Below are 21,433 nucleotides of genomic sequence, written 5' to 3'. Positions count from 1 at the left end.
GTAAAAGAATCTCGAATCCATGACAGAGTTACACAAATGACCAAATGAAAGAGGAACTCCACTGGGGGCCGACTCCGGGCCCGGCCGAGAGTGCAAGATGATTTATCTATTTACAATGGGCCGGCGGCGCCAGCCGCTGGCCGAAGCCCGCGGTGACATCACGGGGCCCAGGAGCCCGTCACGTGGTCCGCGAGCCGCTCCGCCCCCTCCTGCTCCTCCTCCTTCTCCCGCAGCCTTCAGAGCGTGGGGTCCGGCCAAGGCAGCCGCTCCGAGCTCTCGAGGGAGGCGCGGAGCAAGGGCCGGAGGGCGGCGAGCGGGACTGGGAGCGCGAGCGGGAGTGGCCGAGGAGCCGGCAGTAGCCGCGCGGCGGGCCCGGACCAACGCGGCTGAAGCTCCTGCAAAGTTGGGCGCGCGCTCGCGCCACTGCGCCGGCGGACCGAGCGATGAAGATGGTGGCCCCCTGGACGCGGTTCTACTCCAACAGCTGCTGCCTGTGCTGCCATGTCCGCACCGGCACCATCCTGCTCGGCGTCTGGTACCTGGTGAGCGCGGCGGGCCTTGGCGAGCCCCGGGGCGCACCTGCCAGGGAGGAGAGCGGGCGCCCCGCACCTCGCCGGGACCCCGGCCCACGCCCCCGCCTCGCTTTTCACGCCCTCTAGTTGGTTCCTGGTGCGGCTTCGGGGTTGGGTGATGCCAGCGCTAATCCGCCTAAAGTTATATTATTAGAAACTTAATTCTCTGGGCGAGCGGGTCAGCGATGCCCCGGGCTCAGCCAACCTGTGGCGAGGGGTGCAGTCAGGGCCGAGAGTTCGGGGCGTTTCGGGGGTGCGGGAAGGCAGGGGGCGCCCAGAGCAGGGGGCGCCGGAAAGCCCTCAGCTGGGAGCCGGCTCGGCCACTGGGAGCTCTGCGGTTTCCGGTGAAAGTGCACTCGGTGGTCAGAGAACTCCGATCCGGTCTGCGGAGCACGTGCTTTCCTTTCCTTTCTTCTTAGCAGCACCCGCTGGGCTTTGTGTTTCGACGGGTCCCGACAAACGTCGAGGCGGTGATCGGGCACCTCGTGCTACCACCCCCAGTTGTCGTCCCGGGTTGCGGGCCCGCGTGCCTATTCTCCCTGCCCGCATCTGGCCTCGGGTTTGGTGTCCAGTCTCCTGCGCACCTTCACATCCAGAGTGGAAATGGTTGGGGGCTCTTTACCCATACATTTGTTGTAAAGCCCTTACTCTAGGAAGGGATTTGCTTGTGATTTATTGGTGTTTCAATCTGCCCGGGGCAGCCATTTTACACCCACTTGCTTTCCTGCCCCTTTACAGATGATCCCTGTACCTTCTTAGCCGACACCGGAGGAGGCAAATCTGGTTTGTCTTTAGGTTGGAGCTTTTAAGATCTTATTTGTATGGGGAGCAGTGATTATCAGGGGCAATGAGGAAACCTGATGGAGTCTTGCCCTGTGCCAGCTCCAGGTTGGTTGTTGGCCCCCCGAAGACTGCACTAACACTGAGTCGGATTCCACTGCATTTCGGTTTTGGTCACATCATGATGGAGGGAGTTAGACCCGAGCCTTTTTGCAGTGAATATCTCTGCCATCATGAGGAAACACCTTAAAAGTGGTAGTAAGATGGCATGTAGAACTTTTTGGTGGGAATAAATTCTTTTCTTCTTAGTCATCATAGTTTTTTGGTCGGTTCATAATTCAGTTTTTTGATATATATGGACATTTTGTCGAATTGTGAACTCGTTTGTTGTGTCATTTTAAGCAAAACATCGCCCCGCCCCACATGGTGTTCTCTGTGCTATTTATAATTTCGAGTTTCCTTTAGTCTGTGCCTATCACAGGCCACACAATAGAAATATTTGGCCTTAAAAGCTTTCAAACAGATCTTTGGTATGTGTGGGTTCTTACTGTGCGGTGTGAATGCAGATAGAACATCTGCGTATTGGCTCAACCCTGATTTTGCTAAAAGCAAAGAAATCTATACAGAAATTTAAAATTACAGCAGAAGGATAGTGGGTGGCCTCGAAATAGTGCTTTTATTGATGATCAAGACAGACAATTTTATACACATGTCTTGTGTCCTTGAAAATGTTTAAATCTGCAGACTTGCAAGTACATCAGTGAATGTAATTTGTAAAATCTAGGGCACTGCATTAGGCAAATGGACTACATGATCTACAGGAAAGATAAATCTACTTTGAGCCCTGCTGTTGGCTGTAATCCAACTAAACAGTATTGGTGTGATAAAAGGAGACCACTCACATGCTCTGTCTATGGCTGCAGCATGCTCTTTGGGGAAAGTAGTTATTGGTGTGCATATTTTAGCATTTGGAAATATATGGCTTTTTGAAAGATAATTAGAAAGCTTTCCAGCAAATGTGAATAAGAATGCCACTTTAGGTAAACCTAATATATGGGAAACCTGCTGGTTATCTTTATAAGTCTTTTGCATTTCACAAAACAATTTAAACTTTTCTTTAAAAAAATTGAGTTTCCCTCATACCTTTAAATATAATTTGGTTATCCAAAACATTGATTAACATGAACGTTTTTAAGATGAAGGAGCCAAAGAATAAGGCATCTCTTCCTCCTTACCTTACCCCCTCACTCCACCAGCCATCTGGATGGGATGGGGTTACTTATCAGAAAGGGGGAGAGTTTTCAGGAAAAAAAAAGGGTAGGAGTATAGATAGATATTCAAAAAAGAGTCCACTAGAAAGGATAGGTAAGGTGGATCTTTTTTTACACATTTTCTAATAGTTTCCTACCATGACCATTTACTAAGGTCCTGTGTTCCAGGGACTATACTAGATATCTTTTTTTTTTTTTTTTTTTTTTTTTGGCCGCATCCCACAGCTTGTGGGATCTTAGTTCCCCGGCCAGGGGTCAAACCTGCACCGTCGGCAGTGAAAGCGCAGAGTCCTAACCACTGGACCTCCAGGGAATTCCCTAGATATCTTGACTTGAAAAAAACCAAAACGAACAACGTAAGAGAAGACAGCCTCTCAACTCTGAGAAACCGTTCTGAAGAGGTAAGGGAGGAGCCAGGATATATGAATTTTTTGCTGTGAAAGAACCTGTAGTCGAAATCAAAAGGTGACTATTAATCACAAAGAACAGGCATCTCAGGTTGCTGATTTTAGTGCTTTTCTATGTATGGGAAGATGCAAGAATCTGGGGTCATTGAAATTTTTCCTTAGATATGTATCTTCACTATCTTGGGGCAGGCGTCCAAAGCACAGACTGCTTCCTGTTTGTCTCCTCCTGAATTCCCCTCAGGCCCACAGTCAGTGGGTGACTACAGTGGCTAATGGCTTGATCCTTGTAGAACTGGAATAGCAGGCAACACTTTTCTCTACAATGCTTTTTTTTAAATTTTATTTTTAAAAACTTTTTAAAATTTTTGGCCGCGTGGCGCCGCATGTGGGATCTTGGTTCCCCGACCAGGGATCAAACCCACGCCCCCTGCAGTGGAAGTGCAGACGGAGTCTTAACCATTGGACTGCCAGGAAGTCCCCTCTCTGCAGTGCTTTGCATAAGCTTAATTTTTATGTCTTGGTGAGGTAGATTTTTTTATTCCCGTTTCATAGATGAAAACTGAGGCTAAGAGAGCTTAGGTGATTTACTTAAGATTGGCTTGTGGTTTGAGTGATGTTTTGGTCTGTGCTGTTTCCACAGTTTAACCTTTTAAAAGTTGAGTGTGTGTTTTGTTTTTGCCTTGGAATTATAAAGGTTTCCTTCAATCCAGTAAAAAAATTAAGCATATTGATTTCAGGTATTTGTATTGGAGATCTGTTTGTTTTGCTTTGTTTTAAGTTTTCCTTTTTTATATTGAGGCATAATTTACGTATGGTGAAAATCACAGATATTAGGTGTACAGTTCATTGACATGACCAATGCATGCACCTTTGTAACCCACACCCTTAGAGAACATTTCCAAAGCCCCAGAAAGTTCCCTTGTGCCTCTTCTAGTATACCATTCCACAGACACCCCGACCCCATAGGTGAGTTTTGCCTATTCATATAAATGGAATTATACTGTATGTATTCTTTTGTATTGGGTTTCTTTAACTTAGCATAATGTCTTGGATTCATTCATGGTTTTGGAGTGTATCAATAGATTGTACCTTTTTATTTCTGAGTATTATTTTGTTGTATGAATATACCACAGTCTGTTTATTCATTTGCCAGATGATGGACATTTGGGTTATTTCCATTTGGGGGCTATTATGGATAAGTCTGCTCTGAACATTCTTGCAAAAAAGACTTTGTGGACATCTGTTTTTATTTCTCTTGAATAAATACCTAGCAGTGGAATTGCTGGTCGTTGTGTGTTTTAACTTTGTAAGAAAGTGCCAAGGGGTTTTCCAAGTTGCCATTTTACACTCCAGTCATCAGTGTATGAAGTTCAGTGGGCGTGTAGTGGTAGCTCCTGGTGGCTTTAGTTTGAGTTTCCCTTAGGACTAATGAGGTGGAACAGTTTATCTTTGCTTCTTGGCTAATTATATATCTTCCTTTGTGAAGTGCTATTGATTACCCATTTTAAAAATTGGGTTTTGTCTTTTTTTTTCCTACTGATTTGTAAGAACTCTCTATATTTTGGATACCAGTCCTTTGTTAAACATATACCTTGTGAATATTTTCTCTCAGTGTGTGGCTTGCCCACTCATTTTCTTAATGGTATATTTTGATGAACTGGAGTTTTTAATTTCAATTAAGTTCAACTTGTCATTGTTTTCTTTTATGGTCAGTATTTTCTGTGTTCTAAGAATCTTTGCCTACCCTGAAGTTGTAAAGATATTCTCTTATATTTTCTTCAGAAGCCTTATGGCTTTAGCTTTTATATTTATATCTGCGGTCTGTCTCTAAGTTTTGTGTTACGATGTGAGGTGGAGGTTTGTGTTTACTTTAAAAGGCAGTTTAATCATTAAACCTAAAAAAAAGTTGATTTATCACATAACCTTTAATAGCTACAAATGTTTTTAGAAAGACAAGTAAGATGCTTATCCATCTTCAGAGAGAATGAGGGCTGACTTGTCCTGGTTTCCAGAGGGTTCATGATATGAAAGAAATACTTAAAGCAGAATGATTGCTATGCAGGCTTCTGAGGTTTCCTCTCTTTCTTCAACAAAACTTAATATTCTAAGCCTGAATCCATTAACTTTCTCCCCAAATTTGCACATACTCGAGTCTCTCGTCGTGGTCCTAAAGCGGGTTGGAAAAGAATTTCCAGACACAAGGCAGAATGTAAAGAAGATAGAATTTGTTAGAGGGAAGGGTCGCTCCCAGAAGAGCGGGCCAACTTCCTAATAGTCTGGGAGAGTCAAGCCCGAACGTGTGCTGTTGATCAGTTTTTATAGCCAGAAAGCAAAGGAATGGTCCGAGGTGAAAATTTTGTTTACTGATTGGTCAAGGCACATATACCTTCCTTCTATAGGGTGGGAGTGGGACAGGGCATATAGCTTTCCTTATTTGGGACAGGTCCCAAGTTGCCCAGGTGGGCTCAGGAATTTCGTAACCATCGCAACATGGTGGTGAGGGAGATTGAGTCCGGTAGGGGGTGTAACGCTGAAACTTTTTCCGGCAGGGTCGTCCTTTGTCCTTAGAGCACCACATCTCTTTCACCCTCTATCTAGATTTTCCAGTTTAGCTGCCTCTGTTCCCCTTGCCATCTGAATCTCTTCCTTTATTCCGTCTCCATGTCCTATTGATTTTTGCTCAACCTCCTGATTACCTTATTCTGTCCTGTTCTTATTCTTGCTACCATTTCCCTCCTTTAGGCTCTCATTAGCACTCACTTGGCTATTATAATAGAATCATAACTGGTCTCCCTGCTTCTAGCCTTGCCATCAATAATCCATTTTTTTTCAGTCCATTACAAATGCAGTTTCCAGAGGTATTTTTCTCAAACACAAATATGAGCTTGTTATCTTACTCCTAAAAAATGTTGGCTTACTATCAGGGAGATGTGTGTATTTCATGACCTGTGTGTTTCAAGTCAACTTAAATTGGCTTACACAATTAACAAGTGCAGTGGTTTCCACCACCTCCCTTTCCCCCTTTCTCCCCTCCCTTCCCCTTTCAGGTTATCTTCCTTTAAGGATACAAATGGCCAGCCAGTACTTAAGTCCTGGGTCCTGAGATTCATTCAGATTTGATAAATGTAAGTTATCTGTCCACCCCTGAGCCACATAGGCCAGGGTTATGTGACTGGAGTATACTGATGAATTTAGGTCTGGGATATGCTTCCCTTGGACTATTTATTGACTAGGAGAGATGTGAGCCGGAGGTGGGATTAATTTAAAACGCCAGCTTGAGAGTGGAGGATGAGGCATCAGAGACGGTTACTGGGAGGAGGAGGAGGAAGAATGTTTGCAGAAGAATACAATAAAAAATGCCTGCTATACTCTTCATGCTAAAGCCCGCATTTCTTGTGCAATATGTTTGGCCATCAGGACCCGAGTTTCTCCCTACACACTCAAGCATACTTTGTGCTTTGTAGTTTCTTTCATCGTTTTATCAGGTAATTTTCTTATTGTGTTTTTTTTGTTTTGTTTTGTTTTGTTTTGCGGTACGCGGGCCTCTCACTGCTGCGGCCTCTCCCGTTGCGGAGCACAGGCTCCGGACGCGCAGGCTCAGCGGCCATGGCTCACGGGCCCAGCCGCTCCCGCGGCATTTGGGATCTTCCCGGACCGGGGCACGAACCCGCGTCCCCTGCATCGGCAGGCGGACTCTCAACCACTGCGCCACCAGGGACGCCCTCTTATTGTGTTTTTAAAAGTGGTCCTGGTAGTTGGAAGAATCTGTCATTGACACCTGGGATAGGTCCCCCTTTGTGCACATCATCCTTTTTATTATAATCCAGGTGTGTTTTAGGAGGTTAGTTATTCAGCAAATACATACTGAATGCTTCTTTGTGCCAGGCATTATTCATAGGGAAGTTGGCCATATATCAGATTATAAAGGATGAAAGAGCTCAGGGTAGCTGGTCTCATTGGCTTTATGACCTGACCTGTCAAATAATCAACTAGTTCACTTTGAAAGTCACAGCTTGCTTGTGTACCCAAGCCTGGTGGGTTCTGGTTTGTATCCTTAGAAGTCCTGGTGCAATAACTATTGATTTTTGTCTGTATAGTAATACTGGATAGTACAGCCGACATCTTGCATTTGTAGAGTGATTGATAGTTTTCAGTGGACTTCACATTTGTTCTTTTTGAGACCTCAAAGCAACCCTGGGGTCAGGCACGATAGGTGGTGATATGCTCCTTTAAGATGAATAGTTTCGGGGTTCCCTGCTGGCGCAGTGGTTGAGAATCTGCCTGCCAATGCAGGGGACACGGGTTCGAGCCCTGGTCTGGGAAGATCCCACATGCCACGGAGCAACTGGGCCCATGAGCCACAACTACTGAGCCTGCACGTTTGGATCCTGTGCTCCGCAACAAGGGAGGCTGCGACAGTGAGAGGCCCGCACACCGTGGTGAAGAGTGGCCCCTGCTCGCCACAACTAGAGAAAGCCCTGGCACAGAAACGAAGACCCAACACAGCCAAATAAATAAATAAATAAATAAATATTTAAAAAGATTAATAGTTTCTATCCAGCTGTCAGATTCTTGAACTTGGTCTGTAAGTCCAGGGCAAAATAGGGGCTAATTCATAACATTTCTGTAATCCTTACTACCTAACGTTTTCCCTACTATATTAGATTGTAAAAGACTGAAATTATAAGCTAAAGAGTATGGATTTTATTCTGTAGGCAGTGGGGAGGCACTGAAGAATTATGAACAGGTGTGATAGGGTGAAAGCAGTTTTTAAGGAAGATTGAAAGGGCAGGCTCTTTTATAGATGGCTGGGAAACCAGGCGGGGTGTGGTACAGCCTTCCGGATAGGAGATGTAGCAATGTCAGTTCTTCCCAGCACAGGTCTCTCATTTGCTAATGATGCAAATAATATGGATGGGAGCTTTGATCAGTTAGTCAGTGATACCATTGCCATCCAGATTTTCTACGTCTGAATTCAGGAATTGAACAGATTTGGACAGAGAGCAATACTGGATTTTTGAGAGATGTCTAATGAACCCCTTTTTAGAAGTATAGGCCTCCCTACCCCCAAATGTAAAGGATCAAGGGAAGTTCTATGAAATATTGTCTGGTGAAGATTTCAGTGGTATTTAATACCTTTTTAAACTTTTATCTCGTGTTATCAGATGTTCATCCGAACCATTTACTATTTTTCTTTGGCCATGCCGCGCGGCCTGGGAGATCTTAGTTACTCCACCAGAGATCGAACCCAGGCCCTCAGCAGTGAGAGTGCCGAGTCCTAACCACTGGACTGCCAGGGAATTCCCTCATCAGAACATTTTAAAGACCAAAAAATAAAGATTGCCATCACAGTGTTTATTAATATCAATCTCTCTGGGTCCCACTTTAGATACGTCTAACGAACTAACAAAACATCAGGTGTTAAAGTGGTTAACATGAGTTTTGCACCGTGATGTGTATGTTAACTAAATGTGTGATCTATTTGTTTTGTCAACTTACGTTGAATCTTTGTCATGAAGGAAGAGGACTCATTTTTCCCTTCCCACTGTACCCCCTTTGTGGCAGATATATTGTTGTTCATAAAGGGATGCTAGTGGAAATACTGGGTGAGCCCTAGCAGCATAACTCACTGCTTTCTCCACTTCCTCCCGGCTCCCTTGGCTCTTTTAATAGAGCTTCTGGAGCCTTGATGTGAGTTCTTAAACAGCTGTAAACTGGTTTTTTACTTGAAGCAAAATAAAAATTAAGCAAAGATCACACTTCTTCATTTGGTCCTAACAAACCACGCCCCCCCACACCAGGGATTTGAACCTGTGCCCCCTGCAGTGGAAGTGCAGAGTCCTAACCGTTGGACCACGAGGGAATTCCCAGTTCTAACAAACTTTTAAAGGTTTAGAGTTGCCTCTTTGCAGCTGCAGCTTCTAAGGGAAAATTATTTCTCAGGGACATATGTAGGCGCCAAAAATTGCTTGAGGAAATATAATTTCAAATTATTATTAAAAATAAGCTTGAGTGTTTTTATTAACCTTTGAGCTGCTAAAATTGCATAGCTAGTTGGTTCCATGGTGAGGGATGGTGAAGCAATAACGCTTGGTACGAGTAGGTGCTGACATCTTTGTTGACTAACAGTAGAGGGCTTGGGGCTGCCGAAGTGGAGGTGTTATTGGTTGGAAGAAAAGAATCACTTGGGGTTACCTGGGTAAGGCCAGAAGGGACGCGTCAGAGTTTGGCCTTTCCTCAACCTTGTTGGACCAGAGATTGGATCTTGTCAATGCCCTAAAGTTGAATGGCTGATTCACACTGACTAAACTTATAGTAGACTGACACATAAAACCAGAATGCCAATTTATTAATATTCGATGGGGAAATATAATCCTCATGGAAATGAATACTCCTATCCTTAGGCCTATGTATTCTTTTCCTGTAGAGGACACTAATAGCTTTTCTTAAAGACAGCCTGGTGAGGCCAGCTTCAGAAAAGAGAAAGCATTCAGGGCTAAAAGGAATAAGTCTCCAGGGTGCGACAGTGTGTCTTCCTCCAGCTTTGCTGAAAGAGGGATTTGCTTCTTGGATAGTACTTTTTGTTGTCTCAATTTTGATCTAGCCATGAGTGTCCCCCTTGCCCCCCTTTTAAGGTGGCATTGGATTCTCTGATAATCTGGTCTTTTCTCTTTTGTGTTAATATTTAACCTCTGTATTTGCTATGGTATAGATAAAGTGTTGTGAACAGAGGTGCAAAAATGCAGTTTATTTCTCGCTTGTGTTAACAGTTAGGGAGGATTGGCAAGCTTTGTTCCGTGAGGCCATCCAGAGACAACCCAGGCTGGTGGGGCAGTTGTGCCATCCTAAATGTGCTGACTCCTCTGGATCTAGGGGGCTGCTTCCTTTATCCTTGTCTGCGTGGTTGGAGACATCTCATCAGCACCATGTTTGTGTTCTGGCCTGCTACAAAGGAGAAAAATCACCTGGAGGACAACCAGCTTCATTTTTTTAAGGATGTGAAGTGGAAATTGTATGCATTGCTGTCCCTCATATCCCAGTAGCCAGAAACTAGACATACGACCTAGCTGCAAGGGAAGCTAGGAGATATTATCTTTAGCTGGGCATTGATATATCCAGATAAGCCTATTACTATGAAAGAAGGGGAGAACAGATTGCAGGGATTCCAGGGGCATCTACTAATCTGATGTGACACCTAACGGCAGCCTTATTGCTGAGATCCTGTTGCCCAGTGGGCACCCAGTACTAATTATAGGAGGCTTTAATTCCAGTCTATAAAACAGTACTTGTTGGTTCTCAGTACTTCAGTTTTCCTCTCTAAATTGGAGTTAATAATTCTAACAATAAACAATTGCAAATAATTATTAAAAAGTATCACAAAACAATTTAAGCAAGTCATAAAATAGTTGCAAATATGGATAAAACTAAGTAGTATTCAAACACAAATGCATTTCTCCCAAGGTGTGCTGCTTAATGGAGTTTTTAATTGATTGTTAAAAATTATTTTGAAGATAAAATGAGGGTACATGGATAGCATTTTCAGTATGAAAACACATAGTCATCTATGTAAGAAATCAAATGCAGCTAGCTTATGGATCAGAAAACTATAACTGTGCTTATGGATAAGGACTTCCCGTCTCAAAGGAAAATCAGTGTAGAAAATTTATGCCTAGAAGGAATGGCAATGTGTATCCAGTTTCTTTCTTCCCTCCTTCCTTCTTTCCTCCTCTTTTAACAGATTTGAGAACGTCCTGGGTGTTAGGAACTGTGTGAGGTGCTGGCAATGCAATGGTGATTCAAAATAGACTCAGTCCTTGCCAACATGGAATCTATGGTCTAGTAAGAAGAAATTACCAGTAATTAATGTATATTGATTAGTAATCACACAAATAAATATTGGAATGTAATTGTGATAAGTGCTGTGAAGGAGAATGTAAGGCATGTGAGAGAGTTTGGGGATGAGTGGCCATGTTGGGGAGCCTGGCAATCTTTGTCTTTAACTGGAGAAATTAGCCCATTTACGTTAATAGTGGTTAATATATTAGGACTTATATTACTCCTTGTTTCTGTTTTTCTGTCCATTGTTGCCATCTTTCATATTATCTGAATTTTTTCTTATCCATTTTTTTGCCTACCTACTTTTTTTTTTTTTTTGGCGGTACGCGGGCCTCTCACTGTTGTGGCCTCTCCCGTTGCGGATCACAGGCTCCGGATGTGCAGGCCCAGCGGCCATGGCTCACAGGCCCAGCCGGTCCACGGCATGTGGGATCCTCCCGGACCAGGGCACGAACCCGTGTCCCCTGCATTGGCAGGCAGACTCCCAACCACTGCGCCACCAGGGAAGCCCTATCTGCTATTTTTTATTTCTATTATTTTAGTGGTTCACTCAAGAAATTTTAACATATGTACTTATCAGAGTCTAGACTTAATAATATTTTTGCCTTTGTTTTGAACAAGTCCTTTAACTCTGGTCATTTCTTGTATGTTAGTGTCTTTTTTTTTAAAACTCCCCCAAGACACTGATCTATACAATCAATATTTGCTTAGAGTTACCCACGTATTTACACCTCTGTCCATCATCTTCTCTGTTTTTCTTTGCAATCGCTCTAATTTTTATTTATTTTATTTATTTTATTATTACTTTTTTTTGCGGTACGCGGGCCTCTCACCACTGTGGCCTCTCCCGTCACGGGCCCAGCCGCTCCGCGGCACGTGGGATCTTCCCGGACGGGGGCATGAACCCGTGTGCCCTACATCGGCAGGCGGACTCTCAACCACTGCGCCACCAAGGAAGCCCTCTAATTTTTATTTTATAAATGGATATTTTAATACCCCAAATGTGGAAAGTACGTGATCCATCATTTTCTTTTGCACCTCAGACCTGCTGTCTAGGATCCTTCTGTCTGACGTACATATTAAAAATTTTCCTTTAGTGAAATCTGTTGGTGGCAAACTGACAGTTGTTCTTCGAAAATATCTTTGGTTTTATTTATTTATTTATTTTTTTAAACATAGATTTTATTTATTTATTTTTGGCTACGTTGGGTCTTCATTGCTGCACGTGGGCTTTTCTCTAGTTGCGGCGAGCGGGGGCTACTCTTTGTTGCGGTGCACGGGCTTCTCATTGCAGTGGCTTCTCTTGTTGCAGAGCGTGGGCTCTAGGCGTGCTGGCTTCCATAGCTGTGGCTTGAGGGCTTCAGTAGTTGTGGCTCCCGGGCTCTAGAGCGCAGGCTCAGTAGTTGTGGCACATGGGCTTAGTTGCTCCGCAGCATGTGGGATCTTCCTGGACCAGGGCTCGAACCCGCATCCCCTGCATTGGCAGGCGGGTTCTTAACCACTGCGCCACTAGGGAAGTCCTGAAAATATCTTTATTTGACTCGAGTTTTTGAAAGATATTTCAATCCTTGGTTGAGAGTTATTGTCTCAACACATTGAAACTCCCTCCATGTCTCTTGACTTCTGCTTTGCTGCTGAGAGGTCAGTTGTCAGTCCTGCTGACATTTACTTCTGATTCATTAGGTCTGGAGTTGGTGTTGTGGGTCTGCATTAGTAACACACTGGGGATGATGCTGAAGCTGCAGGTCTGCCACACTTTTGGTAGCAATGGTTTGTGGACTCACACATTTCAGATGCTAATTTCCTTTTCCTAGAATCTTGCCTATGTAGTTAAAACATTGGCTGTTTTTATTCCTTCAAATGGTATTGAACAAAACAAGTAACTGGAGGCTTGGTGATAAGAGTCAAAGTATAGTTACAAGGAGCAAACTTAATTTAAAAAATTTTTTTAAATTTTACATTGGAGTACAGTTGATTAACAATGTTGTGATAGTCTCAGGTGTACAGCAATGTGATCCAGTTATACATATTCATGTATCTATTCTTTTTCAAGTTCTTTTCCCATTTAGGTTGTTACATATAATACTGAGCAGAGTTCCCTGTGCTATACAGTAGGTCCTTGTTGGTTATCCATTTTAAATATAGCAGTGTGTACATGTCAATCCCAAACTCCCTAACTATCCCTTCCCCTCACCCTTCCCCCTGGTAACCATAAGTTCGTTCTCTAAGTCTGTGAGTCTGTTTCTGTTTTGTAAATAAGTTCATATGTATCATTTCTTTTTAGGTTCCACATATAAGTGATATACTTCTCTTTCTCTGTCTGACTTACTTCACTCAACATGACAATCTCTGGGTTCATGAATGATGCGGCAAATGGCATTATTTCATTCTTTTTAATGGCTGAGTAATATTCCATTGTATATATGTACCACATCTTCTTTATCCATTCCTCTGTTGATGGACATTTAGGTTGCTTCCATGTCTTGGCTATTGTAAACAGTGCTGCAGTGAACATTGGGGTGCATGTATCCTTTTGGACCATGTTTTTATCTGGATATATGCCCAGGAGTGGGCTTGCAGGATCATATGGTAGCTCTATTTTTAGTTTTTTTAATTTTTTTTAAAGATTTTTTTTTTAAGATGTTGGGGGTAGGAGTTTATTAATTTATTTATGTATTTTTCCTGTGTTGCTCTTGTTGCGGAGCACGGGCTCCAGACGCGCAGGCTCAGTAGTTGTGGCTCACGGGCCTAGTTGCTCCGCAGCATGTGGGATCCTTCCAGACCAGGGCTTGAACCCATGTCCCCTGCATTAGCAGGCAGATTCTCAATCACTGCGCCACCAGGGAAGCCCCTATTTTTAGTTTTTTAAGGAACCTCCAAACTGTTCTCCATAGTGGCTGTACCAATTTACATTCCTACCAACAGAGTAGGAGGGGTAGTAGCGGTGCCTTTTCTGCACAGCCTCTCCAGCATTTATTGTTTATGGATTTTTTTTAAATTTTAAATTTAATTTAATTTTTATTTATTTATTTTTGGCTGTGTTGGGTCTTTGTTGCTGTGCACGGGCTTTTTCTAGTTGCTGCGAGCAGGGGCTAGTCTTCCTTGTAGTGCACAGGCTTCTCATTGTGGTGGCTTCTCTTGTTGTGGAGCACGGGCTCTAGGCGCACAGCCTTCAGTAGTTGTGGCATGCAGGCTCAGTAGTTGTGGTGCACAGGCTTAGTTGCTCCACGGCATGTGAGATCTTCCTGGACCAGGGATCGAACCCATGTCACCTGCATTGGCAGGTGGATTCTTAACCACTGTGCCACCAGGGAAGTCCCTGTTTATGGATATTTTTATGATAGCCATTTTGACTGGTGTGAGGTGATATCTTGTAGTTTTGATTTGCATTTCTCTAATAATTAGTGATGTTGAACATCTTTTCATGTGCCTCTTGGCCATCTGTATGTCTTCTTTGGAGAAATGTCTGTTTAGGTCTTCTGCCCATGTTTTGATTGGGTTGTTTGTTTTGATGATATTAAGCCACATGAGCTGTTTGTAAATTTTGGAGACTAATCCCTTGTCGGTCACATCATTTGCAAATATTTTCTCTCAATCTGTGGGTTGTCTTTTTGTTTTGTTTATGGTTTCCTTTGCTGTGCAAAAGCTTTCGAGTTTAATTAGGTCCCTTTTGTTTGTTTTTATTTCCATTACTCTGGGAGACGGATTGAAAAAGATAATTGCTGTGATTTTTGTCAGAGTGTTCTGCCTATATTTTCCTCTTAGAATTTTATAGTGTCCGGTCTCACATTTAGGTCTTTAATAGTTTGAGCTTATTTTTGTGTATGGTGTTAAAGAATGTTCTAATTTTATTTTTTTACATGTAGTTGTCCAGTTTTCCCAGGACCACTTATTGAAGAGACTGTCTTTTCCCCGTTGTACAGACTTGCCTCCTTTGTTGTAGATTAATTGACCGTAGGTGTGTGTTTATATCTGGGCTTTCTGTCCTGGTCCATTGATCTATTTCTGTTTTTGTGCCAGTACCATACTGTTTTGATGACTATAGCTTTGTAGTATAGTCTGAAGTCAAGCAGCCTGATTCCTCCAGCTCCATTTTTCTTTCTCTAGATTACTTTGGCTATTTGGGGTCTTTTGTTTCTCCATACAAATTTTAAGATTTTTTATTCTAGTTCTGTGAAAAATGCCATTGGTAATTTGATAGGGATTGCATTGAATTTACAGATCTGTAGATTGCCTTGGGTAGTATAGTCATTTTGACAATATAGATTCTTCCATTTTGACAATATAGAACATGGTATATCTTCCCATCTGATTGTGTCGTCTTCAGTTTCTTTCATCAGCATCTTATAGTTTTCAGAGTACAGGTCTTTTGTCTTCTTAGGTAGGTTTATTCCTAGGTATTTTCTCTTTGATGCAATGGTAATTGGGATTGTTTCTTGAATTTCTCTGTATGATCTTTCATTGTTAGTGTGTAGAAATGCAACAGATTTCTGTGTATTAATTTTGTAACCTGCAACTTTACCAAATTCATTGATGAGCTCTAGTAGTTTTCTGGTAGCATCTTTAGGGTTTTCTATGTATAGTATTATGTCATCTGCCAACAGTGACAGTTTAACTTCTTCTTTTCCAATTTGGAATCCTTTTATTTCTTTTTCTTCTCTGATTGCCGTAGCTAGGACTTACAAAACTATGTTGGATAAAAGTTGCTAGAGTGAACATCCTTGTCTTGAGGAAAAAACTTTAAATTAATAACAGAAACACCAGAGAGCTTTTGTGAAAATGTTTAAAATATTAAGTTAGTAAAATTTCAAAAGGTGCTTTCTTTGATTCTTTCGTTATTTACCTGAGAATGTTTCTTTGCCTAGTTTTTTTCCCTGTACCAGCTGTTTAGAAACTAAATGAAAATTTCTCAGATAATCTTTTTTTTTTTTTTAAGTATTTATTTACTTTTGGCTGCGTTGGGTCTTCGTTGCTGCATGTGGGCTTTCTCTAGATGGGGCGAGCGGGGGCTACTCTTCGTTGCAGTGCGCAGGCTTCTCATTGCGGTGGCTTCTCTTGTTGAGGAGCACGGGCTCTAGGTGTGTGGGCTTCAGCAGTTGTAGCACACAGGCTCAGTAGTTGCAGCTCGCGGGCTCTAGAGCGCAGGCTCAGTAGTTGTGGCGCACAGGCTTAGTTGCTCCACAGCATGTGGGATCTTCCCAGACCAGGGCTCAAACCCGTGTCCCCTGCATTGGCAGGCAGATTCTTAACCACTGTGCCATCAGGGAAGTCCCTCTTAGGTAATTTTAATATTTGTTCTAAAGAAAGTATGCAAACAGGAATAGAATCTTGAAGATATTTTTGTATTTACATTAGCGACAGTAATTCACTAGATAATCTTTTCATTAGTTTACTTTGAGAATAGCTTAAGAACAATGATCTTCAGAGGCTGTTTACTTTTGAAGTAATCTAATATCTGTTTTCTTTTAGCTAAAAGTAACAATATCAGACATTAATGTCACCTTCAAGAATGTTCCATTACCTAGATTCATAGTAATGAATATTTATGGCATACACTTTATGGGTGGAAAGGAGAAATCATTAACAATTCAGCATTATGATTACAAAACATTCGTCTAAGAGTACTTAGATTATATCATTGCATTTTATTTTACTTTGACAAGATTTTTTAAAAACTTAGCTATCAAGTTATACTTTAGCTGCTTTTTATTCTAAACTGCAAGCCATGTATGCAAACTAAAAGTGTAGGTTTTTTGTCTTAATTTCAAAAGTTGTTATTTTGGGGTGTATTAAATGTATTGCTATTTCGTAAGAAAAAATTTAACTCTAAAGTACAATATAGCAACACTGTTCCTGAATAGAATGCAAAATTTATATTCTAATGGTTAAGTCTGTTACTGCCTCTTCACTTTCATTAGTAAAGACATTCTGTTTTATGAGTTTCAGTTTTGTCTTTGGTGAATAGCTGTAGGAATAAAGTATTCTTTTATGTATTGAAGCTAAACAGGGAATGTTTTAAACAGTCTTCCAAAGCATATTTTTAATGATTATCCAAGTTGTTGGAGTAGGATGGTTACAAATAGGGACTAATAGACCTAATGAATAGAGCATATCAGAACACAAAGAGCACCATGTTTGTTGCACTAAAAAATTAATTTAGCCATTTTGCAGTTTATATTTTCTCCTCTTTTTTGGATGCTGGCCTTCTAACCCTCTAGTGCTTGATCATTCCTTATGCACAGAGTTTAGGTCCCCATAGCCCATTCTAAATTAGGCTCTGGGCTAGGCCTGTCTCTTTGTATTCAGAGATCCAGAATGTTCTTTAGGGCATAAAAAGGAACACAGTTGTTCTCCCGGTCCACCCTCCCCCCCCCACCCACAAGTCTCCTAGTGGCTCTTTGAACAGCCTTCTTTCTGGCCTCTGCTAGAGGACCATCCTTTGCCTTCTGTTCACTGTACAGACATCTTTCTCATCATTCTGAGAGAATACATACAGTGGTGTCTCAGCCTGAGAGTGAAGATCAGAACCTGACCAAGTCCATTCAGGGAAATTGAGGATGCTTCTGCTGGGGTCGCAAGTCGGTTTCACTCTGCTTGCCAGCTTCCTGTCGCCTTGAGAGTGGCTGTCTGGAACACTCCCTTGTAAAGAATTCTGAGCCTGCTGCCAGGGGACTGGCGAGCAGAGTCGCCAGGGCTTGTGAACCGGGTGTGGTGGCTTTTGGGGTGGAACCTGGGTTACTGGAATGAGCATGTGTGGCATTTGTAATCAAAGGACCCATGATTGAGTGTCAGCTGAAAATGTCATGACCTTGTGCAGGTTTCCCCAAAGTCTGAGAGTCCTCATCTGCAGAGTGGCGTAACAATAATCACACCACATAGGGCAGGCAAACGCCTTCAGTAATATAAGACAGAATGTGTAGTGGTGGTGGTTTCTTGATTTAATCTCTCACCCATGAGGAAGACATGCCAAAAGGATGGCACTGTGGCCTGCAAGGTGAATCAGAAGGACCTCATTGAATTTGGGGTGGGGGGGTGGGAATCTTTATAATACATTTAAAAAATCTGCCTACTGAAATGGGGCTCTAAGGAAGGATACAACTTCATTTTACTGCTTAAACTTTCTCCTGCACACTGTATAACTTAGAGGATTTATAGCTTCTATTATTGAAAACAGTGGCTGTAATTATAATCCAAGTCAAAGGACTGTCAAGCGTCGCTCATTCTTATATTTTTGTTTCCTTGAACTTTCTCTTAATAGTTAATTCTTAGTCACTTAGTCTGATTCCCTAAAATTATTGTGCTGTAATCTTTGTCTCTTAGGATTTCCAAAAGTCTCTTACTTTCTGGTGTTAAGAAAGTCCTCTTCCTGTGGAGGCTTTCACTGCCACCCCCTTCTCCCCAGCCACTAGTATAGCAGAATTCCTTTGCATCTAAATGGAACAGCTAATTTGACTGTCTTCCCCATTAGACAATAGACTACCTTGAGGGGGGGAATAATGTATATTGATGTTAGCATAGTGCCTGGCATATATTTGTTGCCTAATAGATAATTTTTGAACAATTCAGTGGATGAATTAATGAATGTTATAATGTTTATTCTACATTTTACTTGGTTGCTGATGTTTGTTTACCCCCTGGACTACTAATCCTTGAGGGCAGGGACCATGCCTTATTCATCTTTGTATAATCCAGTTTTTTTTTTTTTTTAATAAGGAAAACTTTTTTTTTTAAATTAATTTATTTTATATTTATTTTTGGCTGTGTTGGGTCTTCGTTTCTGTGAGAGGGCTTTCTCCAGTTGTGGGCTCAGCGGCCATGGCTGACGGGCCCAGCCGCTCCGCGGCATGCGGGATCCTCCCGGACGGGGGCACGAACCCGTGTCCCCTGCATCGGCAGGCGGACTCTCAACCACTGAGCCACCAGGGAAGCCCTCCAGTAAGGATTTTGATAGCTTCTTACAGGGGCCTAGCAACTGGCAATTCCCTCAATTGTTTCAGGATTCAGGTGATGCAAAGCTGGGCCCGTCACTCTAAAGACTTGTCTTTGCTGGTCCACCTTACTCCAATGGTGAAGCCTCTTCAGGGTCTTATGGCAAAGCCCTGGGGCTTTCTACCCTCCATCCCCATCCAGCATGCCCTGTACTCCCGCTCTTAACTCTGGCTCATCAAGGCTGTCAAGGTGCTCTCAAGCTTTTAGCTCTCATCGTCTTTTCTGGAATCAGCAAATGCCCTCAGTGGTATTTCTGCCTTCTCCTGGATCTTGGCCCCATAATTCCTCACTGCCCTGCTAGGTAATACCTTCTCACAGTGTTGTTTTTATTTTGTCCAAATTTTCTAGTTGTCCTCAGTGAGAAGATTGGTTTGTATAACCTAGTTCACCATTACTGGAAGTGGCGGATCTCTTGTTATTATTTTACAGTAAGTCCCCTACATACGAACGAGTTCCCTTCTGAGAGTGCGTTTGCAAGTCCAATTTGTTCGGAAGTCCACCAGAGTTAGCCTAGGTACCCAACTAACACAATCGGCTATATAGTATTGTACTGTAATAGGTTTATAATACTTTTCACACAAGTAATACATAAAAAACAAAAAGAAACAAAAAAAAATAAAACATTTAAAATCTTCAGTACAGTACCTTGAAAAGTACAGTAGTACAAATACAACAGCTGGCCTACAGGGTCTGGCATCCCGAGTGAACAGGCAAGAAGAGTTACTGACTGGAGGAGGGGGAGGAGGTGGGAGATGGTAGAGCTGAAGGATCATCAGCAATAGGAGACGAGGGCAAGCTGCAATTTCACTCACGCCTGATGTTGATGTTCGCATCGTTGAAAGTTCACAATTTGAAGGTTTGTATGTAGGGGACTTACTGTATTTTACTCTGACTTTCTTCTCCTCTGATATACCTATTTCCAGGGGGTTTTTTGTTTTGTTTCGGTTTTGGTTTTTTTTTTTTTTTTTTTTTTATGTGCTGCGTGGCTTGCGAGATCTTGGTTCTCTGACCAGGGATTGAACCCAGGCCCCCAGCAGTGAAAGCCCAGAATCCTAACCACAGGACCTCCAGGGAATTCCCTATTTCCAAGTTTTAACTTGAATCCCTGGCCATCTTCTTACTAGTAATTTTTTCTCTTTAGAGAATGAGGCGTAGTAATAATGTTCTATAACATATTTCATATTAAGAATATTTTTGAAGCTTGAAATAATTTTTCCTGACTATAAAAGCAACTATGCTCATGTTAGACACTCTGGAAAATACAAAAAAAAGGTACAATGATAATGAAAGGTACACGGCACCTCCAGACCCACCACATAGTTTATAACATTGTATGTTTTGGTGTTTTTAGTCTGTGATTTATGCATGTGAACATAATAATAAATTGGAATCAAACATTTTTATACTATAGTCATCAATTAACATTATAATGTGAACATTTTCTTGTCATTAATATTTTTTAATATGATTTTAATGCTTATGCAGCATTCTCTTATTTGGTTGTAATCTTATTTAGCCATTCTACTTCTGTTTCAGATTTTCATTACTACAAATAAGTCTGCAGTGATCATTTTTGGACACAACTTTCTGTGTAAAATTCTGATTGTTGTGTAATTATTATCTCAGTGTGTTTGAGTGTTCTTAAGGTTCTTTTATTGAGGCTTTAAAAAAGTGAGCTGATAATTACATGTTACATTTTCAGTTGTTTAGATTCAAGCTGCAAGTCTCACTGTTCATTTAGGGTCTGAAATATGATTTAAGAGTGAAGAGCACCTTAGATCCCCGGAGAATATACAGGGACCTGGCACCACTTACGTAACGGGACAGACATTGAATTTATTTACATGTGGAAGTAATCATTGTCAGGAACAAGGAAAAAATATGCAACACCACAGGAACACTTCATAAATAGAACAGGAACAGTTGTACATGACCTACCAAAACAGACAAAGAAAGCCCAAATGTTAGTGAGCATTAACTGAACAAGAACATAAATATGCCCTGTCTTTCTTTTACATTTAGGCTAGCTGTGGTCATTACATAATCTGCTCCTGGCAAGTCTTAACCATCTTCTTGGTTCTCATTTGTGGTGACATTTCATTCTTGGTCAGAATGGATGATTGGGTGATTTATATTTTCTCTTTTTCGGAAGTACTTCTTACCCACTGTTCTTGGGGGCGTTGACTTGTATTTGACCTTTTCCATCCAACCACGTTTAGTATCTACCGTGGCTAGTTCACCGCCCACCCTGTCACCCTATTGTATCCACATCCTCCGTGGAGAGCCACATTCCCATCCAACAACTGAGGTTTCATAGGATAACACAGTAAATATGTGTCAACACACAGACCTTCTATTATGAAGATTTCACTCTGTGATTAAAAGAGCACAGTGGTGAGTCATTCGTGACGTGTCATGACCTTGCCATCACATCTTTGTATTATCTGTCTCCTTTCTCTGGACTCTCGGAAGAACAAGGGCAAGTGGAAGGGAACTTGGCTCCAGGACTGTGGTCTCTGCTTGTGGGCACAGAGAGAAGGGCCACAGGGCCAGAGGGACAGGGGAGAGGATGACAGTG

General features: G+C 42.2%; 1 protein-coding gene across 1 annotated transcript in view; it reads left to right on the top strand.

Annotated features, from left to right (window-relative positions):
• The first annotated feature begins 217 nt into the window (after window positions 1-217).
• LAPTM4B (lysosomal protein transmembrane 4 beta) overlaps window positions 218-21,433 on the top strand; it is a 63,818-nt gene continuing 42,602 nt past the window's right edge. Inside the window, exon 1 of the mRNA XM_024115904.3 lies at window positions 218-542. Coding sequence (XP_023971672.1) covers window positions 444-542 — 99 coding nt within the window. The 5' untranslated portion in view covers window positions 218-443. The remainder of the gene's footprint in view (window positions 543-21,433) is intronic.

This window comes from Physeter macrocephalus, chromosome 15, assembly GCF_002837175.3.
Source record: "Physeter macrocephalus isolate SW-GA chromosome 15, ASM283717v5, whole genome shotgun sequence".
In the NCBI taxonomy this organism is placed as follows: domain Eukaryota; kingdom Metazoa; phylum Chordata; class Mammalia; order Artiodactyla; family Physeteridae; genus Physeter; species Physeter macrocephalus.
Note: the sequence above shows the minus strand (reverse complement) of the source record. Positions and strands in the feature narration are given on the sequence as shown.